The following is a 26825-nucleotide window of genomic DNA, read 5'->3' on the forward strand; positions in this document are numbered from 1 at the left end:
CATTTGGTATCAGACATACCTCTGAGCCGCTTTACAAAGTAAGTTACGTGTAATGCAGAGCAGTCGCTCGGAGTAGTTCGGCGCTTGGAAATAACTTCGGCTGCACATCATTCGTCGGAGGTGTTCATTTGGCGCTTTACTAGTAGATGACATTGGCCATGATGACAATTTTGGTGCTAAAAACTGAAAGAAAACATGGCTTACCTCGTAAGGTGCTTACCTATTTTCCCAGTCGGAAAGCAATACATTCGTTTATAAATAAACATGTACACAATACATACACAGGCCCCTATTATGAGTTGCATTCGATTTTCGACTGTGGTCGAAAGTGCTGAGCGAACGAATTTTCGTTTGGTATTATGGCGCTCATTCGATGAAGAATAGCGCTATTGTGAATTTCGCTCGTTTAGGTTGTTCACAATAGTATATTTTTCACCGCTGAGAAGCTTTGTTTACAAATCGAGCAAACTAAATAGTGTGCTTATACATATTTATGCAAATTTGTTCTAATTAAAATGAAGTAAAAAAGAAAGCAATTTTAAAAAAACGTGGTAAAATTAGTACAACGAGTTCTGGTTCAACGATTCGTCAGAGGATGAGAGCTTAGTAAACTGGCCAGGAGTAGCAAATGCTCTCTTAAACATTTAAGTTTATTAGTATTTCGAATATATTTTTATATACATTATATTTAAGAAATTTGTCTACCGATTCATTAAAAAGTTCCGACCATCTAAAGAGGCGTTTGTGAGCCAAATCTATTTAAAATATTTTAAAACTATCAACAGCGCTACGATTTTGTTCTCAGAGATCGTGCCAACAGAGCATTGGGATTTTCTTTCACAAGTAAAACCAGCCTTTCGAGCTTGTGTTTAGTATTCACGATGTAGGAACTGCATGAAATTAATAAAAATTGTTTAAAATTAGTGTCTAGCCGCCAAAATGTAAGAAAACATATACAAAATCATACATTTTTCACAATTTTCTAACACTTCGCTACACCATCGAAAGCAAAATTCTGTTCGACAGAAAATTCGATACTCAACGAAAATTTCGACACGCTTGCATAGCTCATAATACGAATTTCATTTTCGATCTTCGATCTTCGATAGCCAGCGAAGATCGAAAATCGAATGCAGCTCATAATAAGGGCCACAATAACGGCACTCACGTACACAATACATCCATAAAACCGCTGTATCGCTTCCCAGCAGCGAAAATGGTCACCGGTGACATCGTCATTAATGAGGATTTAGTGACATCGTCGCACTTGCTGTGAATCCTAAACAACATATAGCTGACAATGACACTGGTGACAATGTCATGCAGGTGTACTCCTATCAAAGACTTATAACAGACAATGTCTTGCAGCGGTCACTTATAAAAACTTCATTGCAGGACATTGTCGCTTGAATGTCATCAATGATCACTGCATGGCAAAGTCATGCAGATGACATCAACGACGAAATTACCATTTATATGAAAAAGTCATTTAAGACGTAACTTTTCCGTACAAGACTCTTAAGTGACTAATGCATGACATTCGCTACGGGGTTGATTTCAGAATGCTTACACATTTACAAGTTAGCTTACTGTCAATATAGAAGTATTACTTAGATGCCATAGCTACGGTGACCATATTTTTTATTTTAACCTCCTGTTCTTTTTCAAAATAAAGGGCGCCTTTTCTTCTTAAACTGTTCTTTAAATGAGCTCTGTAATTTGCAGAGGTAAATTTTTAATCGTTATTTAATCGGTAATCTTTTTATAATCTATAAATTACGGATCATTGCTAATACTGATAGGGGGAATTTATATAATTGAATACAAAAATTACCTAATGGCGATTTCGGTTCTACAAAAAATGTTGCCTTCTCATCGCCCTCTTCTTAGCGTTTTTGCGTAGAGGGCAAAAAGTGGGCTGCATTTTTCGGTAGAAACGAAATCGGCATAATATTCAGACATTTTCCTAAAAAATTAATATACTTTGAGTAAAATTCATTGTTCTCAAAAGCTCGGGGAAAGTTGTTCCCATGATCGTGTTGCACGTTGAGTTTACAGTTCCACTTCGTCTAGTAGTATAAATTATAATAGACGTATTTTGGCCGCAAAGGAAGGCGAAGTCCTTCATAAGGATTTGGTTTAATTTTTCGGAATCGGGGAACTTGTACAATTAAATAACATAAATAACTGGTAAATATTTGATTTATATTACGATATGCTTAAGGTTCTTGTATCACTGAAGTTGTATGTACGTATTCCCAAATCATTTTAATATAATGTCCTATATTTTACGTTGGCTAATATGGTCACCGTAATCATAGATGAACGCTCAACTCGGGTAAAATTTTCTTTTAGCTACTTAAGCAACCCTGTTGGTATGTGGCAAGAAACATGTGCTCAGTTTAATGGGATTTACGGTTCTATTCTGTATCAGTGACAAATTCTTGTCACAGTTCTGTCCGTCTTTGCATACGATAATTCGAGTAAAACTTTAGATACCGTAATGAAACTTAATACGTGTATTTTTTTCAGTAAGGACGGATGGTATTGAAAATAGGCAAAATCCGACAGTTACCACACCTACCTCCCATGTAACGGTAGTTTGCAAAAATACATAAACTGCGATAAATCAGTAACTACTGAAGCTCATTTACTCAAATTTGATGTTTACAATGGGCGTAGCCCCGCCCACTTATGATTACTTGTGTATATCTCGGTAATGGACCCACCAATTTCTCCTAAACTTGGCACAGTGTTGGCCTTGGTGCAACATAGCAAACGGCTGACATTTTTTAAAAAGTCCGCTGAGGTTTTCCATTGCCTGCTGAAGAGCGACCGCAATTAGGAAAACTTTTTCTTTTTTATGTTGGTCGTAAACTGGGCTTGAACCCGCAATGGTAGTGCGCACCTCTAACCACTACACTACAGCGGACGCCTGGTATGATGAATACTTGCCCGAATATTGGAATATCAGTAAACTTTGTCCAATGCAAACAAGACCTGTCGACGATACTGTGAGAAAGACTGAAACCCTTTACGAACCAACTGATTGGACCTGTCACCATCGAATAAACAGTGAGTTAGGTGTTTGCAAATTATTTTTCTTTGCAAATAGCTTACGTATAAACGCAGTAACTGTTTCTTTGTTTCGCTTTTGCTTTGACTTTTCGTTTCAAATTCATTGGAAAATTTGAGCGATAATTTCCAATAATTGTGATTTTGTAAGTAAATTTTTGGTAAAATTGTATATATTTACATATCCAACAGATTATTGGACCAGCGCCTCGGATGGCTACGATAATGCACTTTGGTTTAACAATTTAAACGCATAATTATTTTATAATATAACTGATAGAATTCAGAAATGTAATTTTAAAATGCTAACGAAAATACAGGTCACAATAAAATTCCCTTTAAAGTTAAGATATCACTTCAGGAAAAAATACAAATAAAACTCCATACCGGCTAATATGTCATTTTTAGTAGAATTTAAGAATAATTAAATAAAGAGAACGGTATAATTTAATTGTTTTAATATGAATAAATGAAAGACGGAAAATAGTTCTTATTTTTCAAGTTTTAACCATCATCATATGTGTGTGGTACGACCGTGTGGCCTTTAAGTTTTACAAATAATAATTTTAAGGTAGAAAAATATAACTGAATGATAATTACTAAAATCAATATATTTGATCAAAAAAAGAAAAACTAAGTAATAATAATTTCTTTCGAGCGAAAAAATTAAACTGTTATTATACTGATTTACAGAAAAAATATTTTATTGATGCAAGCTTCATTTAACTGGTGTGGGGTCCACTGATATATGTATGTATTGGAAATAGTACCCAAAAAGAAGTAAAAATAATCCTAATCTTTTCGCCCTTTTTCTACTACCCCAAAATGTATGGCCGCAATTGGCATGCAGAAAAAGTGAGGTTATGTAAGTGACATCACCTTATATTTATTTCAGCATGATTAAACCTATAGAATGTGAAAACGTTGGGTTGTCTATTTTTTCCTGGCCTACCTATCGGGTTGGCAGCTATAAACAGGTAGGTAATACTAGTAATTTTCACTTATCTGTTTTATAGGCGACATACACAGTGCGTCTGACTTGCGAGTCATTTGTGTACGTGTTGACTCCCCTTCGACTACAAACAGTTGAATCATTCAGAGGCATGCCGGGAGCCATGCCGGTGTAACTAACACATATTTGTTTTCACAAACACATCCAACCCGACTCACGAGTCAGACGCACGGTATATGCCACATATAGAACATTCCATAGACTTTATCTTTCGATTGGTATATATGTATGTAATATGTTCATTAGGATTTTTCTCAAATCCCTTGGTCATAGTGAAAATATATTGTATCATGGAGTCAACAACAAGCCTGCAAAATATTAGTATTTCATTTTAATTGGAAGAGCGCATCGACCGTCAAGTGACACATAGCACACTAGTCGAATAAAACCAATTCTTGCTAAAAATTCTGGGTTCAGCAAAAAGTGTTGTTGCACATTATTAGATAATGAATCCGTGAACGCAACAGATAAAGCCAAATATCAATTCTCGCAGCCCTTTAGCTTATCGCTTATCTCAAATTTGTCTTATTTCAATCAAATTTTTATTGTTCTCTTGATAATTGATTTTGAGATCGAAATTATTTACGTCTTTTCATAATAATTATATGGGACTTTTATTTTTTTCATCTCGCGGAACCTTTATTTCAAGACGTAAATGATTTACGCTGTGGTGTAATGGTAAGCAGTGCGCGCTTCCACTCCGCAACGCCTGGGTTCAAACCCTGGTCAAAGCAGCATCGCAAAAAATATAGAAAAAAAGGTTTTTTCTTATCAGCGGTCGTCCCTCGGCAGGCAATAGCAAACCTCTGAGTGTATTTCTGCCATGAAAAATAGCTTCTCATAAAAATACAATTGCCGTTCGGAGTCGGCGTAAAACTGTAGGTCCCTCCGGTTTGTGTGACAATATCAAGGCGCACGCCACAAGTCGGGGGAGAAGCTCGGTCAAACACTAACATATGTGTCAGCGTCAATCTATTATTATTTAAAAAAATTAAAAATTACAATTTCTTTAATCTGTTCATATAACGTTTTTCTATATAATCAACAGTTTTGCCGGTAAAAATAAATGTATGAAGAAAAAAAATATTTTTTGCCGAAAATATTAATTTTTTTTAACTGTTGTTTACGCCCACTTTCCACTTCCAAAAATAAACGTGTAAAAAACGTTACAAACGTATGTTGTGTTGCTTTAAAACATTCCACTTCGCTGGGTTTTGTATTCTAGCAGCTGAAGGAACGTATACTAAAATTTTCCGACATGTGCTCACGATTTAAGAAAAAAAATTCCAAGTTTGTGCGAATTGCCCATATATTTTTTACTCAGAGGAAATGATGATTGGCCATGTAAAACTATTTTTTTAAACCTCAATATAAGTTGACCTAATACACTTACCCAATCAAATTATGTGCATATAATGGTATTACATCCTTTAGCAGAGCTTCTGTGTTGCGGTCTATGTCCAAATGCAGTACGGCAAAAACAATATCCAATGTTTTCATCATGTCCTTTCGAAAAAAAAATAAAAATAGGAAATCTATAAACAACAATATTCGCAGAGAATATTCATATGCATGAATTGCCGGTAAGTGGAAGCTTGTTCTACTAGAATATTCAGAACGCAAATGCGCCAATTTTTAAGAGTACTTCGCAGCTGCTAGAGCTCTACTTTTTTCAAATACATGCGGGGCAAAATTTGTCAAGTGTACCAGGAAAAACATTTTATGACAGCATTTTGTTCCTACTCCACCACGTTGTTGCTATGCTTACTAATTAACCAATGTGTAAATAAATTTTTTTCCTACCGCGGTTTTTTGTCGAGTTATACGAGTTTAAACATGCAAATTTCAGCCTTTTTTCTCAGTCACGAGTTTTCTTAAAATTCTTATCTCATATCACACATATGATAGACAATCCAAAATTGCTGACCTAATAAAACTTTTTCCGTGATTTTTGGCGAAACTATAATTTGTTGCTACAAATTCTTTTTTGCAAAAGATTTTTATTGCGTTTTTTAAACAATGTACCTTTTTTCGCAAATGGCTTATTTCGATAGCTTATTTTCTAAGTTTAAAAAGTGCATTCACTTTATTACAATTTTCTTTGGATGCAGTTGGCCAACTGCAAAACTTTTGTATGAGTTTTTATGAAGAATTTTCCGTTGAATCCGAAATCAGAGCAGACAAAGGTGTACCAGTTTTTGAGATTTATCAAAACTTCGCAATATTCTTTGGATGTAGTTGGCCAACCGCGACATTATGAATTTTTATGAAGAATTTTTCGCTGAATCCGAATACGAAATCAGAATGCAAGAAAGTATAAAACTTTTTGAGATATTGCCAAAATTTCGGGTTTTTGAGATCAGAAAAAGAGTGCACTCACTTAATTGCAATTTTTTTTGGATGTAGTTGGCCAGTCTTAAATTTATTTTTGTATTTGTAAAGGCTATTAAATTTGTCACCATATGCGACAACAAGGTTATCCAACTGGATAAGCAATTTAGGACTTGAACCGCCTTTAGCCGACTTGAACTCAGCGAACATTCTCTATTTTTTTGTGCTACATAAAGTGCACACTAACCTAACATTGTTCCAAGGTGTTACTCCAAGTGTACACAACGATTGAGAGGGTTCGCCGATCTAAACAGGTCTAAATGCCGAAACAACAGCCCTCTGTCAGGTTGTTGATATTGCACAAAAATTGCTATGAGGCATTCTAAATTAATTCGTGGTTGGTTTAAACATACAAATGTATTTTTCACTCATCAGTTGTCGCACACCAAAATTCAACTTACCTTTGAATACTTGCAATTGAGTATTTCTTGTACCAACTGCCTCGTCAACCAGGATGGACCACCAGACTGCAATAATGATTCCAACACTTGGGCAGACATCACCGGTAACCAGCCATGATCTGTCACCGTTTTCCACACTTCTCGAAATTGATCAGAAAGCGGAGTCTGCGATACGAGATTCTGTGTGAGTGTTATGCTACGTGATTTTGTGTTACCCGATGGATGTACATCTTGCTGCATTTTGCGTATAATTTGAAAAGACAAGCCCAGCCGCTCTTTAACATTTTCCTGAGAAGCCATCTCTTCACTGCTGAGTGGAGTCAAAAACTGTTGAATCATATTCAATGGCTTCAGAAGTTCATTTTCACGCACTGAATACATATAAGCGCATAAGAACGAAGTAGCACAAACGGAGAAAGCAAACATTCTGCGTTTTATATTCTCCAAAATACTTTTCACATCAGTCGATGTGAGTATGTCTTTTTCCCATGCGATCAACACATGGTTAAGAACGCCGGGCAGATTTAAACAAATATCTTGCCAAGTCAGATTACTGAACAAAAGTTACAAAATCATTTTTTTATTTAACACAAAAATTAAATATACATATATTACAAATTACCTATTCTTATGTTGCGCTTCTGGACTCCGTAGGCTTAACAATAGCTCATCCACAATTTGTTCATCGCAGAGGGCAATCATGTTGCGAGGATTCTTAGGCTTATTACGTTCCGCCATGCACTCGCGCACCCATTTCTCGAAGAAAGAGTCACCATGCTCGGACAATACCACCTGTAAATTATAGCATTTTTAATGCCTAATTTTAATTAATAACTCATATACGCTTACATCTGATCCATAGGTTTGGACAATAAAGGTCAGCATTAAGAAAGATACATCGAACAGTGTTGATCGTATGATCGACGGTTTACCAATTTCGCCTGGAACTTGCTTTGAATTTTCATTACATTGTATCAAACGGGTAACGAAAGTTTTTAGGCGACCTTCTACTGTGGCCACTGACAAAATCAAGTCGAAACTGTTACCTGTTTTTATAAATAAAGATATATTAAAAATATAATGGGATATGTCCGATTTTAATTTATGTACCAACTAAAACTTGGCAGAGTACACCTAACAACGCCTCCTGAACTTTGTTGTAATCGGTGCTTAATGTTTTGAGAACACCTGACAATGGAACTTCAGCACGTATTATGAAATTGATGATTGAAAGAGCCTGGTTCCCTGATTCTCGTTTCTGCAGCATGAGCGAAGTACTCTCACTGAAATGTTTTTTTATGAAAAGAGGGAAGTATTAACTTTTATAAACTTAGGAAGATATTCCTTGCTTCTTCAAAAAAAAAAAATATATATGTAGAAAAAACACAATGTAAAGGTTTGATAACTAGCCCAAACATCTACATAAGCTTTTTATAATATTAATAGGGATTACGTTCAATATTATAAATCATTATATGTGGTACCTAGAGGCCTTCAGCCAATATTTAAGAAATATAAATGCTTAGTTCTCAAACAACTACATACGCTGTAATTGAACAAACGGCTACGAATTCGTTCAAAACCTTAATTCAAGCATGCAGGTATTTTTAATGCAGAATTGTGTGCAATACAGCAATCTATCAAACACGCAGCATCAACTTCTGAGATACCTCGCCGACCTAAACGGGGTTAGATCGCCGAAACAGCAGATTAAACTCCTACCTGAGTAGACTAAATGCGGATGTGCCGAATGAGTGTCCGGCATGCGAAGAGACACCTCATGACTCGAAGCATCTCTTCGTATGCCCGGAAAACCCAATAACCTTAACGCCTTTGTCCCTGTGGACTGACCCCATTGAGGCTGCACGCTTCTTAGGGCTGCCGTTAGTGGAACTTGACGACAATGATCTGGGCGGGGTTGTTGTAGCCGCGTTAACAACAACAACACGCAGTATCAACAAATCTCAAAGCTTTAATATGTTCCAATAGCTTAAACGTTGGTAAACATCTTGCATCTACCAGAAACAGCAATTTAATTCAGCATATAGTCGTTTAAAGTACAACGCGTAACTGACATTTACTGTTTTGTACTTTAAACGACGATATACTTAAAGATCAAGGCCCTATAATAAAACTATTGTGGCTGACAGGAAATGTTGGAATAAAAGGAAACGAGATGACTGACAGCAAAGCGGCTGAGGCTTTGTCGCTTCCATTAACAACAGAAGTTTCCTGCCTAAGTTCCATTATAACCAACTTTTGCTACAACATGCAAGAAGAAGACCACCAGAAAAATTGGTAGGACTCAAAATCATTTCTGCGAATGCACAACGAACTCCCGAAACATCCCAAATATTGAAAAAACTTTAGTCGGGAAGAATGCATTACAATTTCTAGAATGAGGACAAATGCCACTATCTTCAATACCGCACACGATTACACCGGAAACAACGTTCCCACGACAGTCGGAACCGGAACGGCCCAAACTTATATCTGGCCAAGGACTGTCACTCCAGCAACACTCCCCAAAAATTCTTTGGGGAATTTGTATGCTGCTACAACAAAAACAACACCGGAAACAACCCGAAGGAGTGTACTAACTGCCGCACCACATTAACGGTGCAACATATGCTGCAACAATGTCCAACATCGAAAGTAGCCGGACTAATAGACATCGCATTAGACTGTAGTAAAATAGATAGCAATCGGTATAATTAGCAACGTGTTAAAAATCCACAAGTTTACTATGAAGTATAACACATAGAAGTTACAAAATACTACATACCAAAATAATATTAATTGAAAACAGATGTTTCCTGTTCTGGTCTTTGAAACCAGGTCCCCTATGTTTTAAATAGCTTTCAAATTAATTTATAAGCTATAGGAGAAATAAATAAATAAACAAAAGCTTAGGAAGATAGCGTTAGTCCAGAGTAACGAGTATTATCTCGAGAATTAACTGCGGCATATCACGATTAACTCCTTCACTAATTTTCAAAATTGTAGAGAAATAGAAGCATTTTCAAAGACAAGCCTCGACAACACTGTCAATATAAACGAAAAACTCAAATTTGGCGATCGCCGTAGCTGAGTGGTAACGCGCGGGTTCGATCGCACATCCGGGCAACGTTAAAAAATTATTTTAAAACGTTTCTATTTATTTTATTTTATTTTTTACTAAATTTAATTTTTTATGCTTTTTTATTATATTTTATTTTTATTTAATCATTACCGGGCCTCGAACCCAGTACCACAAAAAAATTACCTGTTGCAGTTTGCTTAATCCGCAGTATTACAATTTTAATCGGATCAATTGCGCCGTTTGTCGGGCCTAACGTTGTCGTACCACTGGTAAATTATTTCTCTTACTCACCGTTGAGTTGCAAAATGTTTCACATGCACATCAGTGACCAAATGCTGCTTAGTCCAATCATTCAACAGATACTCAATAATATTGCATGAACATTTTGTATCCATTAAATCGAGCAGCAAGTTGTCTTCTAAAAGCAATTCGAAGGCCTCAACAACTTCGGGGATATGATCTGTTGGCGTTTGCTCTTCATTCGCTTAAATATAACAAATAGCAAGTCAGGTTAGACTTTTCAACTAGCGAAGTTTGGGTCAGTTCGTAAATGAAATACTGCGGGATTACTGCAAAAACAATTCCGTTTTATTTCAAAACTATAATTTATGGAACTGTTCAGCAAGAGTAAACAGTTGCGTAACAGTTGAATAACAGAGTTTAGTTCTGTTCAGTAAAATTGCGGATTTTATTTACGAACTGACATCATTTTGATTCAAACTTACATCGCTGCAATACATGCAACTGCTTTATGATGTGTGGTACTTTGAAAAATGTAAATGCGCCCCATAAAGTGTCTCGACTTACTTCTACTACATTGCTAAGTGAAATGAATCCAGCTCTTACTATTTCGTAAATCAAACGCGTTAGCGAATAGTTCTTGAGACGTTGAATCATTTGCAGTTCAGCCACAAAGTAAGAGGTGTCGTTACAGGGATTTAGTAACACCTCCACGGCCAAAAGAGGCTGCACACAGTAGCTAATCGAGTCCAAGCCTTTTGAATGCAAACGCGGCATTGTTAACTTAGTGGCGTCCAAATATGCTAGCTGTTGTAGGCATTGTGTTATGTAATGGTTACGAGAAGATAAATGACTAGTACTTAAAATATTCTTCACACCGTTAAATTTGTCACGTATTTTTCCATATGATTCAATATCATCATAGCAACCGATATAATATATGCCCATAAGAAATTGGTTGGAGGTAAATTTTTCGATAATAACGCAAGTACGTTCAAACATATAAGATTGCTCAGCGCTAATTTCACCACCGATTTCGAAATTTTTCATAACCATGGCGACTATTTGCATAATCCAATATATCAATGAAGCCACTGCATTAGGTAGTATGGCTTCTTCTGGCTTGTTTCTGGAGATATGCGATTATTAGCTAAGTAAATAGAAACATGAGAAACACTTAGAACAGAAATTACTTACCTACAAGTTACACCCTCCAAAATACCCTCGAGGAATTCCAGCAATGCTGTGATACAATAGACACGATCGAAATGGTCATATTTCGATATCCGCCGTAAAACGGCCGCATGCGAGACCAAGTTTGCGCAGAGGCAATGTTTTAAATAGTTCAAAATCAACTACAAGAATGAGGTAAAAGAAGATAGGAAATAGCTGTTATTAAACTCGGTATATAATGGGTTTGTTATGATCTAGGGAGATTGACTCGATTTTTCCAAACCGGTTTCTACCAGTTTTTTTTTTATATCTGTAGGCGGTGGGTATTGTAAATCGGACATTTACAATATATATGTGGGCAAAAATCTGGACATTTCTAAAGCAACGAATCAAAACATACAATTTTGTTTTTAGAATAAAAAGACAGTATCATTTAATAAAGTCTAAAACAAACGAGAAACGAACTTGAAAAATTATCACAAAAATGTATGCACACAATATATCGCATGTTCAATAATATGTCCATGATGCATATGGAAGACGATTAAACACGATTTGTTTTTATGTCGATTCTAAAAAATCAACGGTAATTTTTAGCCACTTCAAACTTGCATATAATAAGACCAAATTGAGGGGGCTATAAAACTGAGTGCTCAAACAAATTCTAACACTTCTAAGAAAAAAGTGTGAGTTTTGGGTGAAAATTTGTTGTATTTTTTGTAGTTTTCTACGAAGTTTTAAAATTGGGTTTATATGGGTTTTGTTAGAAATTGAACTTTATTTTAATTGCAAATTCTTAGAAATAAATTAACATCAGAGGGAAATAATATTACTTTGAAATGGGGTTGCTATTGATATGACCGATACTGTATGTATATAATAAATTTTGTACAATTAAAAATCGAAGTGGATTTACTAAAATGAACACAACGTATTAATTATAAATTTTGAAATATATTGTTATTAAAACATTAAAAAGCTTGCTGTATGACTCGAACTTGGATGTACGTGAACTTGGGTAATGTATAATTAATTGTTTATATGATTCCTCAAAGTATCCCTTATATAACACTGTGGAACACAAAAAAACCTTAGTGCGAATATATCAGGTTTGATAGCTGTGGGCCATACCAATAATGCCTCATACTCAGATTTACTAGATCAATTCGTGTTCTCCGAGAAAAAAAATTTTCACGATCCAAAAATCTGAAAAATCTTTTTTCTCCAAATTTTGAACATTTATCGTTTTTGGCCTATATTTTGTGGCAATTCCATGCAAAGCAAATATAGGCCAAAAAACGAAGAATTTTCAAAATTTTGAGAAAAGAATTTGGCCACTATACTTAGATTTTTGAATCGTGAAATTTTTTTCTCGAGAACACGAATTGATCTAGTAAAACTGAGTATGAGGCATTATTGGTATGGTCAACAGCTATCAAACCTGATATATGCGCACAAGAAGCCCATTTGAAAGAGGGGGACAAAATATCACACATAAATGAATTCCTCTATTTGGCCTGTACAATATAAGGGAAACATTTCAAATTCATAAGGGATAATTTTCTTAGTGATGCGGCTTATATAAGGAATTATATATGCCATACTGTTCTATCTGGGTATTCATCAGCTCAAAAATTTTAAGCATATTATCATATTCCTGTGAATAAAAACACGCCTAATTTTATTATTTTAATTATCTACAACTTTATGAGACTACCAAGCCATATATATAACTATTCAGATAATCGGAATGCTGTTGAGAAGGCATACAATTTAGTACTTTTTCAACTAAAAGGCTTTTTTCTTCCCGTTTTTCTTGTACTTCCAAAATACAATATTGACCTATGGTAGTTCGATTTCGAGCTGTCACAACGTACAACACCTTTCATTATTGCATCATTAATAAGCTTGATAAGGGAATAGTTGATCGTAACAGATGACTAAACTTCCCAAAAATGGCGAATATATGGCCGATTATTTGACTGGCTTCGTTACATTCGTACACATTTTTTTCTAAAAATATGAATCAATTGTCCACTAAACAACACAAAACCAACTGGGCTTTTTAGGTTTAACGAAAAAAGAGCTAAAAAAATGGTAAAACTAAAAGTGATCGAGCCGATTAGCAAACCTACCCCTGCAGTAAAGCCAATGATTATAACGGGTGATTTTTTAAGAGCTTGATAACTTTTTTTTTAAAAAAAAACGCATAAAATTTGCAAAATCTCATCGGTTCTTTATTTGAAACGTTAGATTGGTCCATGACATTTACTTTTTGAAGATAATTTCATTTAAATGTTGACCGCGGCTGCGTCTTAGGTGGTCCATTCGGAAAGTCCAATTTTGGGCAACTTTTTCGAGCATTTCGGCCGGAATAGCCCGAATTTCTTCGGAAATGTTGTCTTCCAAAGCTGGAATAGTTGCTGGCTTATTTCTGTAGACTTTAGACTTGACGTAGCCCCACAAAAAATAGTCTAAAGGCGTCAAATCGCATGATCTTGGTGGCCAACTTACCGGTCCATTTCTTGAGATGAATTGTTCTCCGAAGTTTTCCCTCAAAATGGCCATAGAATCGCGAGCTGTGTGGCATGTAGCGCCATCTTGTTGAAACCACATGTCAACCAAGTTCAGTTCTTCCATTTTTGGCAACAAAAAGTTTGTTAGCATCGAACGATAGCGATCGCCATTCACCGCAACGTTGCGTCTAACAGCATCTTTGAAAAAATACGGTCCAATGATTCCACCAGCGTACAAACCACACCAAACAGTGCATTTTTCGGGATGCATGGGCAGTTCTTGAACGGCTTCTGGTTGCTCTTCACTCCAAATGCGGCAATTTTGCTTATTTACGAAGCCATTCAACCAGAAATGAGCCTCATCGCAGAACAAAATTTGTCGATAAAAAAGCGGATTTTCTGCCAACTTTTCTAGGGCCCATTCACTGAAAATTCGACGTTGTGGCAGATCGTTCGGCTTCAGTTCTTGCACGAGCTGTATTTTATACGGTTTTACACCAAGATCTTTGCGTAAAATCTTCCATGTGGTCGAATAACACAAACCCAATTGCTGCGAACGGCGACGAATCGACATTTCACGGTCTTCAGCAACACTCTCAGAAACAGACGCAATATTCTCTTCTGTACGCACTGTACGCATTCGTGTGGTTGGTTTAATGTCCAATAAAGTAAACTGAGTGCGAAACTTGGTCACAATCGCATTAATTGTTTGCTCACTTGGTCGATTATGTAGACCATAAATCGGACGTAAAGCGCGAAACACATTTCGAACCGAACACTGATTTTGGTAATAAAATTCAATGATTTGCAAGCGTTGCTCGTTAGTAAGTCTATTCATGATGAAATTTCAAAGCATACTGAGCATCTTTCTCTTTGACACCATGTCTGAAATCCCACGTGATCTGTCAAATACTAATGCATGAAAATCCTAACCTCAAAAAAATCACCCGTTAGTAAATGAAGGAAACAAAATCAGAATATGTGTGGACCCTACGGAGTTAAACAAGAATATAAAGCGCCGTCATTTGCCAATGAAGACCGTCGAAGAGATTGCAGCAAAAGTTTCAGGCAGTAAGCTGTTTACAAAAGGGCTTCTGGCAAATAAAAGTGTCTGAAAGGACATAAAATTATCTAACATTTTCATCACCAACCCGTGTGCGAGATGCGGTTTCCAATCCGAATGGAGCCTAGGGTCACCGCAAAAAGAGAGAGCTTCGCTGGGAACACTCCGACTTATTCGGTTTAAGGGCTCACTGAAGTCTGCAGCGTCTGTTCACCAGTAGGTGCGGCTGCAAGCGGGTGTCTGCTTGGAGCAAGCGGCTCGCTATATAAACGTGTATTTGGTTGTGAAACCACCCCCATCCCAGCAATGGGTTGTGCGCTGGGTTTGAGACCCGCCACGTAAAACCCCTTCCAGTGAAGAAGCGAAACAATGCCTCGGATGAGATCCCCCTTTATTATGATGACCACAGCAAATGTTTAATGGACTACGATTTGACGGCATGCACCTGGAATGTCCGAACCCTCAATGGGGAAGGTGCCTCTGCCTGGCTGGTTGATGTCCTAGTAAGAACAAAAGCTGTCATCACCGCTATCTAAGAAATGCGTTGGACGGGGAAAGGCAATCAATGCCTTGGGCCTTGCGACGTATACTACAGCTGCCATGTAAAGGAGCGCAAATTCGGTGTTAGATTTGTGGTGGGAGAGAGACTCCGTCGCCGAGTACTGTCGTTCACCCCGGTGGACAAGCGTCTAGCCATAATCCGCATCAAAGCGAGATTCTTCAACATCTCGCTCATCTGCGCCCATGCCCCGACGGAAGAGAAGGATGAGGTATCCAAGGATCGCTTCTATGGCGCTTGGAGCGCACGTACGAGCGCTGCCCCCGCCACGATATCAAAATCGTGCTTGGCGACTTCAATTCCAGGGTGGGCAAGGAAGGGATCTTTGGAACCACCGTCGGAAAATTCAGCCTCCACGACGAAGCGTCCGACCACGGACTGAGGCTGATCGATTTCACCGGGGCCCGAAACATGGTAGTATGCAGTACTAGGTTCAAGCATTGAAATATTCATCAAGCTACGTGGATGTCTCCGGATCGAAAAACGAGAAACGAAATCGACCATGTTGTGATAGACGAAAGGCATGCTTCTAGCGTTTTAGACGTACGTACACTCCGAGGCCCAAACATCGACCCGGACCACTATCTTGTTGCTGCCTCTGTGCAGCAAAAAATGTGCAAGGAAAGCTTAACGTCGAAAAGCTGCAATCACAACAGACAGGCAATGCATTCGCTACTCGACTCACACACCTGCTCTCGGAGAGCACTCTTCAACAGGCCGACATATGCTAGGAGTGGAACCACATTTCCCGCTCATTAAGTATCGCCGCCAAACAAGTTGTCGGATTTTAGCGAGCCCAAAAGAACAACTGGTACGATGAGGAATGTCAAAAAGCTGCAGAGAAAAAAGACGCCACCTACAGGGACACGCTGCGATCGAGCGCAACGCGCGCTTTGTGGAACCGCTATAGGGATCTGAAGAGGGAAGCGAAACGTTTTTGCCGCAATAATAAGAGAGAGGCCGATATACGTGAGTGGGAAAGCTTGAAATGCTGACCGACAGGATGAATGCCCGAAAATTTTACCAGAGAGTTAGGCGACTTACGGAAGGTTTCCAGACCAGGGGGTACTCCTGCAAGAACAACAATGGCGACCTAGTTACCGATGTTCAGAACGTACTTAAATTATGGAGGGAACACCTTTCCACGCTACTGAATGGTAGCAGCACGGAAAGTTGTGGAGAAGAAGAACCCGAGCCCCCAGTCCATGATGACGGATGCGATATTCCTCCGCCTGAACATGACGAGGTACGAATAGTTATAACGCGGCTGAAAAACAACAAAGCTGCTGGAGCTGACAGCTTGCCAGCTGAGCTATTCAAGTACGGCGGCGAGGAGTTGATAAGGTGCATGTATCAACTCTTGTGCAGAATATGGTCAGATGAACGCATGCCCGACGAACGCTCTGCCCAATCCACAAGAAAGGTGACCCGCCATTCGCGCCAACTACCGCGGGATCAGCCTTCTAAGTATATGCTACAAGGTCTTATCGAGCGTATTATGTGAAAGACTGAAACCCACCGTCAATGAACTGATTGGGCCTTATCAGTGTGGCTTTAGACCTGGCAAATCCACCATAGTCCAGGTATTCACAATACGCCAAACCTTGGAAAAGACCGCGAGAAAAGGATCGACACTCACCACCTATTTGTCGACTTTAAAGCCGCTTTAGACAGCACTAAAAAGAGTTGCCCAGGGAGTTAGACAGGGCGACTCTCTTTCATGTGACTTCTTTAATCTGATGTTGGAGAAGATAATAAGAGATGCTGAACTGAACCGCCCAGGAACAATTTACTACAAGAGCGTGCAATTGCTGGCTTATGCCGATTACATCGATATCATCGGTAATAAAAATCGCGAAGTCCGTTTTGCCTTTTCCAAGTTGGATAAGGAAGCAAAGCGAATGGGTCTGGTGGTAAACGAGGACAAGACGAAGTATCTCCTGTCATCAAACAAACAGTCAGCACATTCCCGTCTTGGCACCCACGTCACTGTTGACAGTTATAATTTCGAGAAAGTAGAGAATTTCGTTTACTTGGGAACCAGCATTAACACCGATAATAATGTCAGTATGGTAATCCAACGCAGAATCACTCTTGCCAACAAGTGCTACTTTGGACTGAGTAGGCAATTCAGGAGTAAAGTCCTCTCTCGACGTACGAAAACCACACTCTGTAAGTCACTCATCATGCCCGTGCTGGTATATGGCGCAGAAGCATGGACAATGACAACATTCGATGAGGCGGCTCTTGGAGTATTCGAGAGAAATATTTTGGGTAAGACTTACGGTGGAGCGATGAGCTGTATGAGCCTTACAACCACATGGACATGGTACAGCGAATTAAAATACAGCGGCTCCGCTGGCTTGGTCATGTCGTTCGAATGGACACCGACGCTCCAGCTCTGAAAGTATTCAACTCGGAACCCGCTGGCGGTAGCAGAGGAAGATGAAGGCCCCCACTGAAATGGAAAGACCAGGTGGAGAAGGACTTGGCTTCACTTGGCATTTCCAATTGACGCCAGTTGGCACAGAAAAGAAACGACTCGCGTGCTTTGTTGAATTCGGCCAAAATCTCTTAGGCGGTTACAGCGCCACCCCCGGACATAGACGAGACGGAGCTTCAACTGCCTCGGGAGACACACACAACTTCGCTCCGGCTACTGCAGCAGGTTGAACTCCTACCTGAGTAGGTTGAATTAGGATGTGCCGAATGAGTGTCCGGCATGCGGAGAGACCCCACATGACTCGAAACATCTCTTCGCATGCCCGGAAAACCCGACAACCCTAACGGCCTTGTCCCTGTGGACAAACCCCACAGAAGCTGCACGCTTCCTTGGGTTGCCGTTAGTGGAACTTGACGACAACGACTGAGATACCAACCGTCCTGGGCGAGGTTGTTGTAGCCGCTACAACAACAACAACAACAACAAGAATAAGGGCCGATATAGATACCATTTGGTATTTCCTCTGCACCAGAAATCGTTTCTGAAATTATGAACCGAACCCTTGGCGGTATCAGTAACTGTGAGATAACCATGGATGACATTTTTATATACAGAACTTCAAAACAAACGCTTGAAAAAACTACTTGTCAAAACAACTTGTCACTAAGCGTTTAGCTAAAGCTGGCTTTACTTTAAACAAAGATAAGTGTGAGTACAACAAACCATCAGTTAAATTTCTTGGCCATATCTTTACTTCAATGGGGTAGAAAGCTGAAGACGAAAAAGTTGAAGCGATAAGTTTACTCAACCCACCAAACAATGTCAAAGAGTTGCAACATCTACTAGGCATGGTCAATTACCTGGGAAAATTTATAAATAATCTCTCGCAACTTACAGAACCTTTGCGAAGCTTGTTACGTAAAGTCACGGCATGGTATTGGAATCCTGAAGACCAACTTGCCCTCGAAAAAATTAAAACAACATTATCCAGTACGCCGGCGCTGGCATACTATGACGTGAACAAAGGCATAAAGTTGTCAGTTCCAAGTCAATGGGAGCTTGCCTAATGCAAGAAGGCCAACCAGTTGCATACGCTACGCGTGCTTTCAATAAATCGCAAATCAATCAGCCACAAATTGTAAAAGAAGCGCTTGCTGTAAGATTTGGATGCACTAAATTTCATGTATATGTCTATGATAAACAGCTGACAATTGAAACCGACCAAAAACCGCTGGAAACTATTTTCAAAAATCCTATACACAAAGCGCCATTACGGTTACAGCGGATACGTTAGGACATTCTCGCTTATTCTCCATCTGTAAATTACATAAAGGGTACACTGAGAAAAAAACCCGTTGTAAAAATTTTTTATTTGATTACCGTTTAAAAATGTTCGTATTAAAATCAAGTGAAAATTTAATATTTCCATTATACATACACTACGTGTAATGGATAATATTCTATTCAAATACGCCCGTATTAAAATGAAGCATTTTTCACTGCACGGATGGCGTTTTGCACATTTTGGATCAGGGACGTGAACCGGTTTTTAACCGAACCGGTTTTGAACCGGAAAACCGCTATTTTCTATTTATTAACTGAACCATTAACCGAACCGAAATTTTCCACAAATGTTTGATCCGAACCGAAAACCGAACCACTTTCTATAAAGATTGAAAGGTTCGTTTCAACCAATTTTCAATAGATAAATGTACCCACTTTTTTCTTTTTGGTAAACATGGTAATACCCATCATGTTTGTTACCATGTGACAATATCAAATGTAAAGGCAACCCATCTCATTTGACAGACACTTGACCCTTAACCTTGCGCGTTGTTGCACTTAACACTTGACACTTAAACTTGCGCGTAATTTTTTTTGTTTTTCGAACTTTTGAACCGAACCGAAACCCCGGTTCAAAGACCAAAAAACCGCTTTGGCGAACCAATCCAAAAGTGCAAAAACGGTTCGAACCGCTGAACCGAACCAAACAAATGTTTCATCCGGTTCACGTCCCTGTTTTGGATGCTTTTCCATACGTAATTAAGAGTATATGTATACAAAGCACCCTGCAGTAAAATTTAAAGACAGTCTAACAAAGCGCTAGTTCCGAACTACATATCTCAGAACTATCTCTGAACTAGTGCAAAAGGAATGCAGAGCGGGACTGTTGAAACTTGCCGTTCAACTGTGCAAATGCTCACTACTCGTACAATACGAAAGTTCCTCAGGCAGAAGACCTCCGACTCAACCATCGTTGGTCGCGCGTTCAAATCGCGATGGAGGCAGTTGTGAGTTTTCAAATTTAATGAATTCAAATTGTTGCGTGCAGCTTACAACATTTTTTTTTTATAAAATATGTAACAGAAGTGGAATCTGTAAAAGAAAACAAAAAACGAAAAAAAAATATCCAAAAATCGAATCTGTCCAAAGCGGAACCGGTAAAAACTGGTTGCAAAATAATGCACTGGGTGACAATTGCCACCGCCAATGACATCGCCGTGTAAAACTGGACAGATGTAGTTTAGGTTTAACGTGGGTACCTTCCGCAATCTAATCTCGGTACCAATTGGCAATGCGGAATGGACACACTAACCACCTTGGTAGGGTTCGAGGCCTATCTAAACCTCTGCCGTGCTATGGGTCCGGCACCCGGTTGCAATGCAACTCCACATCGAGCCTACACGACTCTCCCCGCATTCGGGTTTAAACCACAGGCACCACGATACTCCCCGTAGGGCCAAGCCGCACGAGCATATTGGAGCAAGCTCCAAGGGCAACTGCTCCCCGTGGTACTAGAATTAAGTCTACCACACTGGTGCTGCGTAGTTTAAAACCGGCCGGCATATTGCCTCGTATGTTGCCAGCAAGGTTTCTTCATCTTTGCCCCAAGTACTGCCGACTGGCACCTCCACCCTGTGGAATCCCCTGTTTTATTTTTCTAAGTTTGCTCGATTTGTCTCTAAACATTACCGACGAGTGTCGACCACTCAGATAATTTGCCGACCACCGTTTGAGCCTCTGTGGGAGAGAGGAAGCTTCTATATCTTCTAGTTGTTGTTGTTGTTGTTGTTGTAGCGGCTACAACAACCCCGCCCAGATCGGTTGGTATCTCAGTCGTTGTCGTCAAGTTCCACTAACGGCAACCCTAGGAAGCGTGCAGCTTCTGTGGGATTTGTCCACAGGGACAAGGCCGTTAGGGTTGTCGGGTTTTCCGGGCATGCGAAGAGATGTTTCGAGTCATGTGGGGTCTCTCCGCATGCCGGACACTCATTCGGCACATCCTCATTCAACCTACTCAAGTAGGAGTTCAACCTGCTGCAGTAGCCGGAGCGAAGTTGTGCGAGTGTAGTGCGTGTCTCCCGAGGCGGATGAAGCTCTGTCTCGTCTATGTCCGGCGGTGGTATGCCTAGAACGGCATTCACAGGTCTAGAGTCTACATAACTCGAGACTGAGTCCCTGTGAATGCCGTTCAGGGCCTGTCTGTACGCTGTCGGGTCCAGAGGTTGCTTAATGAACCTCTGGACTTCGTCCGTCAGTTCATATAGATGCCTCCTGACGTCCCTAGGCGAGGGCTCCTCTGCAAGCAGCTGTCTGCTTGGGTGGCCACTTCTGTGGCTCCCGATCAGGAACTGCTTGCAGAGCATTATATTATGCTCCTTAACTGGGAGCATTTGCGCCTCGCCGTGCAAGTGGTGTTCAGGCGACATCAAGAGGCATCCCGTCGCTGTCCTAAGTGCCGTATTTTGTACCGTCTGTAGCTTCGTCCACTGCGTCCTACTAGTCCCTGGCGACCACACTGGCGCCGCGTAGTTCAAAACCGGCCGGCCTATTGCCTTGTATGTTGCCAGCAACGTTTCTTTGTCTTTGCCCCAAGTACTGCCGGCTAGCGACTTGAGGACCTTGTTGCGGCTCTGTACTTTATTGACAATAGCGGTTGAGTGCGCAGAGAAGGAGAGCAGGCTGTCGAATGTTACTCCGAGTATTTTGGGGTTATTCACCGTCGGAATTGGTGTGTCATCGATGTGAATCCCCAGCGGTAGCCTGACCTCCTTCGTCCAGGTCATGAACAGGGTCGCGGAGGATTTCGTAGGGGAGAGGGCTAGACACTTTGCAGTGAAGAAGCGAGGAAGTTCGAACACAGGTCATCAATTCCATTCCCAGTCGCCATGATCGAGCAATCGTCGGCATAGGAGACAATCGAGACTCCCTCTGGTGGTTGAGGGAGCTTTGAAATATAAAAGTTAAACAGTAGCGGGGAAAGGACACCACCCTGAGGAACCCCCTGTTTTATTTTTCGCTGCTTAATCGTTTTGTCTCTAAATACTACCGACGAATGTCGACCACTCAGATAATTTGCCGACCACCGTTTGAGCCTCTGTGGGAGAGAGGAGGCCTGTATATCTTCTAGTAGCGTGGAATGGCAGACGGTGTCAAACGCCTTTGACAAGTCCAACGCTACTAGAATCGTTCTCTCACAGGGACGGTTACGGTTAAGGCCACGAGTTATCTGAGTGTTTATGGCGTTAAGTGCTGTTGTTGTACTGTGCACTTTACGGAAACCATGCTGATGCTTCGCTGGGGTCAGGTGGTTTGTGAAGTACGGGAGTAGCAAGGCCTCGAGTGTCTTCGCTACCGGGGAAAGGAGTGTAATCGGACGATACGAATCTCCTTTGTTGGCGGGTTTCCCCGGTTTGAGCAGTGGGACCACTCTCCCCACCTCCCAGATGTCTGGGATGATGAGAGTGGCCATTGACAGGTTGAGGACCTCCGTTAGGTACGCTACCCCCGCAGGACCCAAATTTTTCAGCATCAGCATGCATATTCCGTCGGGACCCATGGCTTTGGGGCTTTCGCCTTCCCGATGGCCACCTGAACTTCACCGCAAGTGAAAGCAAGGGGGGCACAAGTTGTTGGCAGCTTGTGCAGCCTTCTGGGCACTCGACGCTTGGCTTTGTCCACCGGAGGATGCAGTATGAACTGCCGGCTAAAATAGCTCGCGCATCGCTCCGGGTCCGACGACGCATGGTCGCCGAAAGAAATTTCGACTCTGTCGTCGTGCTTCGTCGGATTGGACAGTGACCTCACAGTTGACCAAAGCTTACTCACACCAGAGGTGAAGTTACAGGTCTTCAGATGCTCTTCCCACTTCTTCCGCTTAAGCACGTTTACTGGTTGCCGAATCTCCGCGTTGAGATCTCTGATACGGGGATCTCCGGGATCGGCATGATCGGCAGGCTATCACGCTCATCGGCTAGAACAGCCGCTTCAGCAGGGAAATTTGGACGTGGATCCGTGATACATCCTGCTGGTACGAAGCGAGCTGCAGCAGCGGTGACAGCCCTGCGGAACTTACGTTCACCAAGGGGGACGTCGGTTGGTGTGGGGAGAGCAGCGAAGGTGTTTTCAGTAAATTCCGCGAAGCCTTTCCAATCAACTTTAGAAAAGTTGATATATGTTCGGTGCTCCGCGGAAGCAAAGTCGGTTGGTTTATCGATCGAGATGACTATGGGCAGATGGTCTGATGCCAAGGTCAGCATAGGTCGCCATGATATGCTGTTTATCAGACCAGCCCTGACTATTGTTATGTCTGGCGAGTTGCTGCAGCTGCCCATAATCCTGGTGGGTGCGTCGTCGTTCATTGTGCAGAATGTCGAATCTGCTCAGCCAAGTCAGTTCCCCTACGATCGTTTGACAGGCTTGAGTGCCAAAGATCGTGGTGCGCATTAAAGTCGCCTACTACCATACAGTTTTCACCTCTGAGGAGCGCACCTATGTCAGGGTGATACGCTGCCGGGCAGCAGGTGACAGGGGGTATATAAACGTTAAATATTTCGAGCTCAACATCGCCTGACCGGATAGCAATGCCCTGACATTCTAGGGTGGTATCCCTGCGGTCGATGTCTGCTTCGATAAGACGATACTGTACGGTGTGGTGCGTGATGAACGCTAGGCCACCACCATTATCCGCTCGCGATCTCGACGGTGCACGTTGTACCCGGCACAATTCAACAGTGTTGAATTGCTGTGCAACTTCGTCTCTTGGACCGCAGCTATCAATATGCCATGCCTTCCCATTAAGACGGTTATCTCCTCGATCTTGCTCTGTAGCCCGTTGCAGTTAAATTGATGGAGCTTCATGTGGTTCGGGAGACGTGTGGTGATGCGGGGTGTGAGGGATGTGTGTGGTCGTGCCGCAGTTGGCTGTGTGCGCTGCTGAGGTGGTTGCCGCCCTGTGGTGGTAGCGGGAGGCGTCGCAGTTGAGGTCTGCGACCGAGCAGCGTAACACGGGCCCTCGAAGTTCCTCGTCCAATCTCGCGTGGTGCGCAGACCTGAGCATGCCCTAAAGTGGCACCAGCCAAGGCAGGTGTTGCACTCGACTGATGACACATCACGGAATATCCTGGTCTGACATACCGTCCAGATTGTAGGAGGAACCAGGAGTTGTTGGCGGCGGCGTGTGGGTAGTGTTGTGATTATGTGTGTTCTGTGGTCTGTCGTGGCTGTGGCATGGTCTGTGGTGTTATTATGTTGTTGTGCTGTGGTGACTGTGTGAGGCTACTCGGGTGGACTGAGATTAGCCGTGGAGGCTGCTCTGTTTGAGCAGCAGGGGGCCACGTACGACGTGGTCCACTGCCGATGTGTCTGTAGTCCTGAGCAGACTCTGAGGTGACTCCACCCCTCGCAAGCATTGCACTTGACTGAGGGGGAGTTGTGGTGTAGTCGTCTCTGGCATACACAGCAATTGTAGGTTTCTGGCCCTGGGTTTGACTCGATGCCAGCCCTGAGTAGAAGAAAACGTAGCGAATGTAGCCCTATGGACGAACAACTTCTGAGATACTTCGCCGACCTAAATGGGTTCGGTCGCCGAAACAACAGCCCTTGGTCGGATAAAACCCGAGTCGTTCCGGTACTTAGAACCGGCTGTCGTGGGAATGATTATCTTTTAATATTTTCTCTTGGTTTGTACTTGAATTTAGGTACATATGCTTAGCGTTTACAGAGGATTTGTAGAAAAAACCTAAAATGAAATCATCACTAAAACAATTTATCGATTTGCAGAAGATTTGTTTAAATAAAGAAGTAATTTTTTAGCTGAGGTACCACCTTTGCTTTAAAAAAGAATTATCAAAATCGGTTATGCGGTAACATATGTAGGTACTAGGGATGCCAATCCCTATATGTTTTTGACGTTTGGTGATGATTGGCTTGCATTAATCCCGGGATCCCGAAAATGTTGAAATATCGAATTGATAGTAAGAATTTGTTTATGAATTTTGAAGTATGATTTTTGTAAAATGCCGTTTTGAATGCAATTGCAGTCTGAGCCTTTTTTGAAGAAGATTTCAATGAATTTACTCATAGCGTCGCTAATGTAAACGAAACAGAAGGTTTTAAGGAAAAGTTAGATAATTTTTTAGATCAATCTACTCAAAACTTCCTCAAATCGAAAAACGTATAATTTGGCCGACGTGCTGGTAAAAGAAGTTCAAATATTTTGTAATGGAGGAGATAGGGGTCATTATCTTCAAATGGATTATGTCTACCTTTTGACAGTTCAGCCTAAAAGTGTTGATGTCGAAATATGTTTTTCATCAGTAGGTTTTGTATGTAAAAACTGCAGGTCAAGCTTAGAAGACTCCGCTTTGAATGCTTAGCTGCTCTTACGAAAACATTTTAAGTGCAATAATAAAAACACCGGCAATAAAGGGGTGTGTGTTTTTAACCAGACCCAACTACCAACATGTACCATTTGACTCGGACACCCTCAAAACTTCTAGTAAATTGCAAAAAAAAAATGGCAAAAAATTCTCCATTCGCCATTTCTTTATAGAGTAGAATAAACATGTTTAGAGAAATTGTTTTTGTATATTTTTGTTTTATGTTTTTTCTTAACCGTTACTTTCAAAAGTACCTGGTATTTACATTATTATTTGTGATGTATACGTTCCTAATGGTTTTTTAAATACAATTAAAAAAATGTTTTACTTTAATATTTCTCTGATTTAATAAATATCACTAGCGTAGAGTGCAAAGTTGCTAAGTCCCTGTTTAAAAATTGTACAGGAGAGGAAAAAACTTCGCATAGCCATTTTCTTCAAGTATTTCGCAAAACTTTGAATACAACATTTTGCCTGTTTAAAACAAAGCAAAAGACCATACGAATCGGAGGGATTCGATATTTACTAAAAGATTTCGAACTTTTTTGGCCTTATCGAATTTTCGGAGCTTTTTTTTGGCCTAAGCAAATTTTCCTTTCATTGAATATAAACGAGAAAACATAAAACAAGGACCTTTACCCTTTTCGAAACGATGCAATTTTAATTTATCTAGCCGCCTATATCAAAATATGATTTTTCATTAAAAGGGAAGATAGCAACTTTTCACCCTAAGCTAGCGATATATGAGTTTTACAATCAGTTTTTCGTAAATTTTAAATAGTTTTATTTCATGGTATGCATAATGATTTCAGATATTGAATTTTTACTCATAATCATAAAATTTATGACTCAATTTGAATCCCGGCATAAATCCCTCGGGATTACCTTAAAAAATATACCGAAATCTCGGGATCCCAATTTTCCTGATATTTTGGCATCGCTAGTAGGTACATAAAAAAAAATCCGGCGAATAATAACCTCCTCCAATTTTTTTTTAAATAAATATAATGAAAAAATTAGGATTTTGGTGTAAAGACAAGTTGCATTTTAAAATTTGCTTGCAATTAAGGTAACTAACAAATTTGTATTTTAACTCTTCAATAAGTTCGTAACAAACTTAATGCAATATAAATTCCTTTATAAGGCTCGGTACAACTCAATTGTTATAATAACAAGTAATTTTTTAAGCAAAAAAAAAACAACTGACTT

At 40.4% G+C, this 26825-nt stretch overlaps 1 protein-coding gene across 2 annotated transcripts in view; it reads right to left on the reverse strand.

Moving 5' to 3' along the window:
• The window catches only part of LOC118746311 (mediator of RNA polymerase II transcription subunit 24-like), a 34760-nt gene that overhangs the window by 5300 nt on the left and 2635 nt on the right, over positions 1-26825 (reverse strand). For both annotated transcript variants that reach the window (XM_036480160.1, XM_036480159.1), the window contains 8 exons: positions 11399-11556; positions 10687-11330; positions 10253-10445; positions 7990-8162; positions 7729-7925; positions 7502-7671; positions 6880-7432; positions 5481-5593 (listed from right to left, as the gene is read on the reverse strand). In XM_036480160.1, the coding sequence (XP_036336053.1) occupies positions 5481-5593; positions 6880-7432; positions 7502-7671; positions 7729-7925; positions 7990-8162; positions 10253-10445; positions 10687-11330; positions 11399-11556 (2201 nt within the window). The remainder of the gene's footprint in view (positions 1-5480; positions 5594-6879; positions 7433-7501; positions 7672-7728; positions 7926-7989; positions 8163-10252; positions 10446-10686; positions 11331-11398; positions 11557-26825) is intronic.

The sequence above is a fragment of the Rhagoletis pomonella genome, unplaced genomic scaffold, assembly GCF_013731165.1.
Source record: "Rhagoletis pomonella isolate Grant_MI unplaced genomic scaffold, Rhpom_1.0 Rhpom_scaffold_00010, whole genome shotgun sequence".
NCBI classification, from domain to species: domain Eukaryota; kingdom Metazoa; phylum Arthropoda; class Insecta; order Diptera; family Tephritidae; genus Rhagoletis; species Rhagoletis pomonella.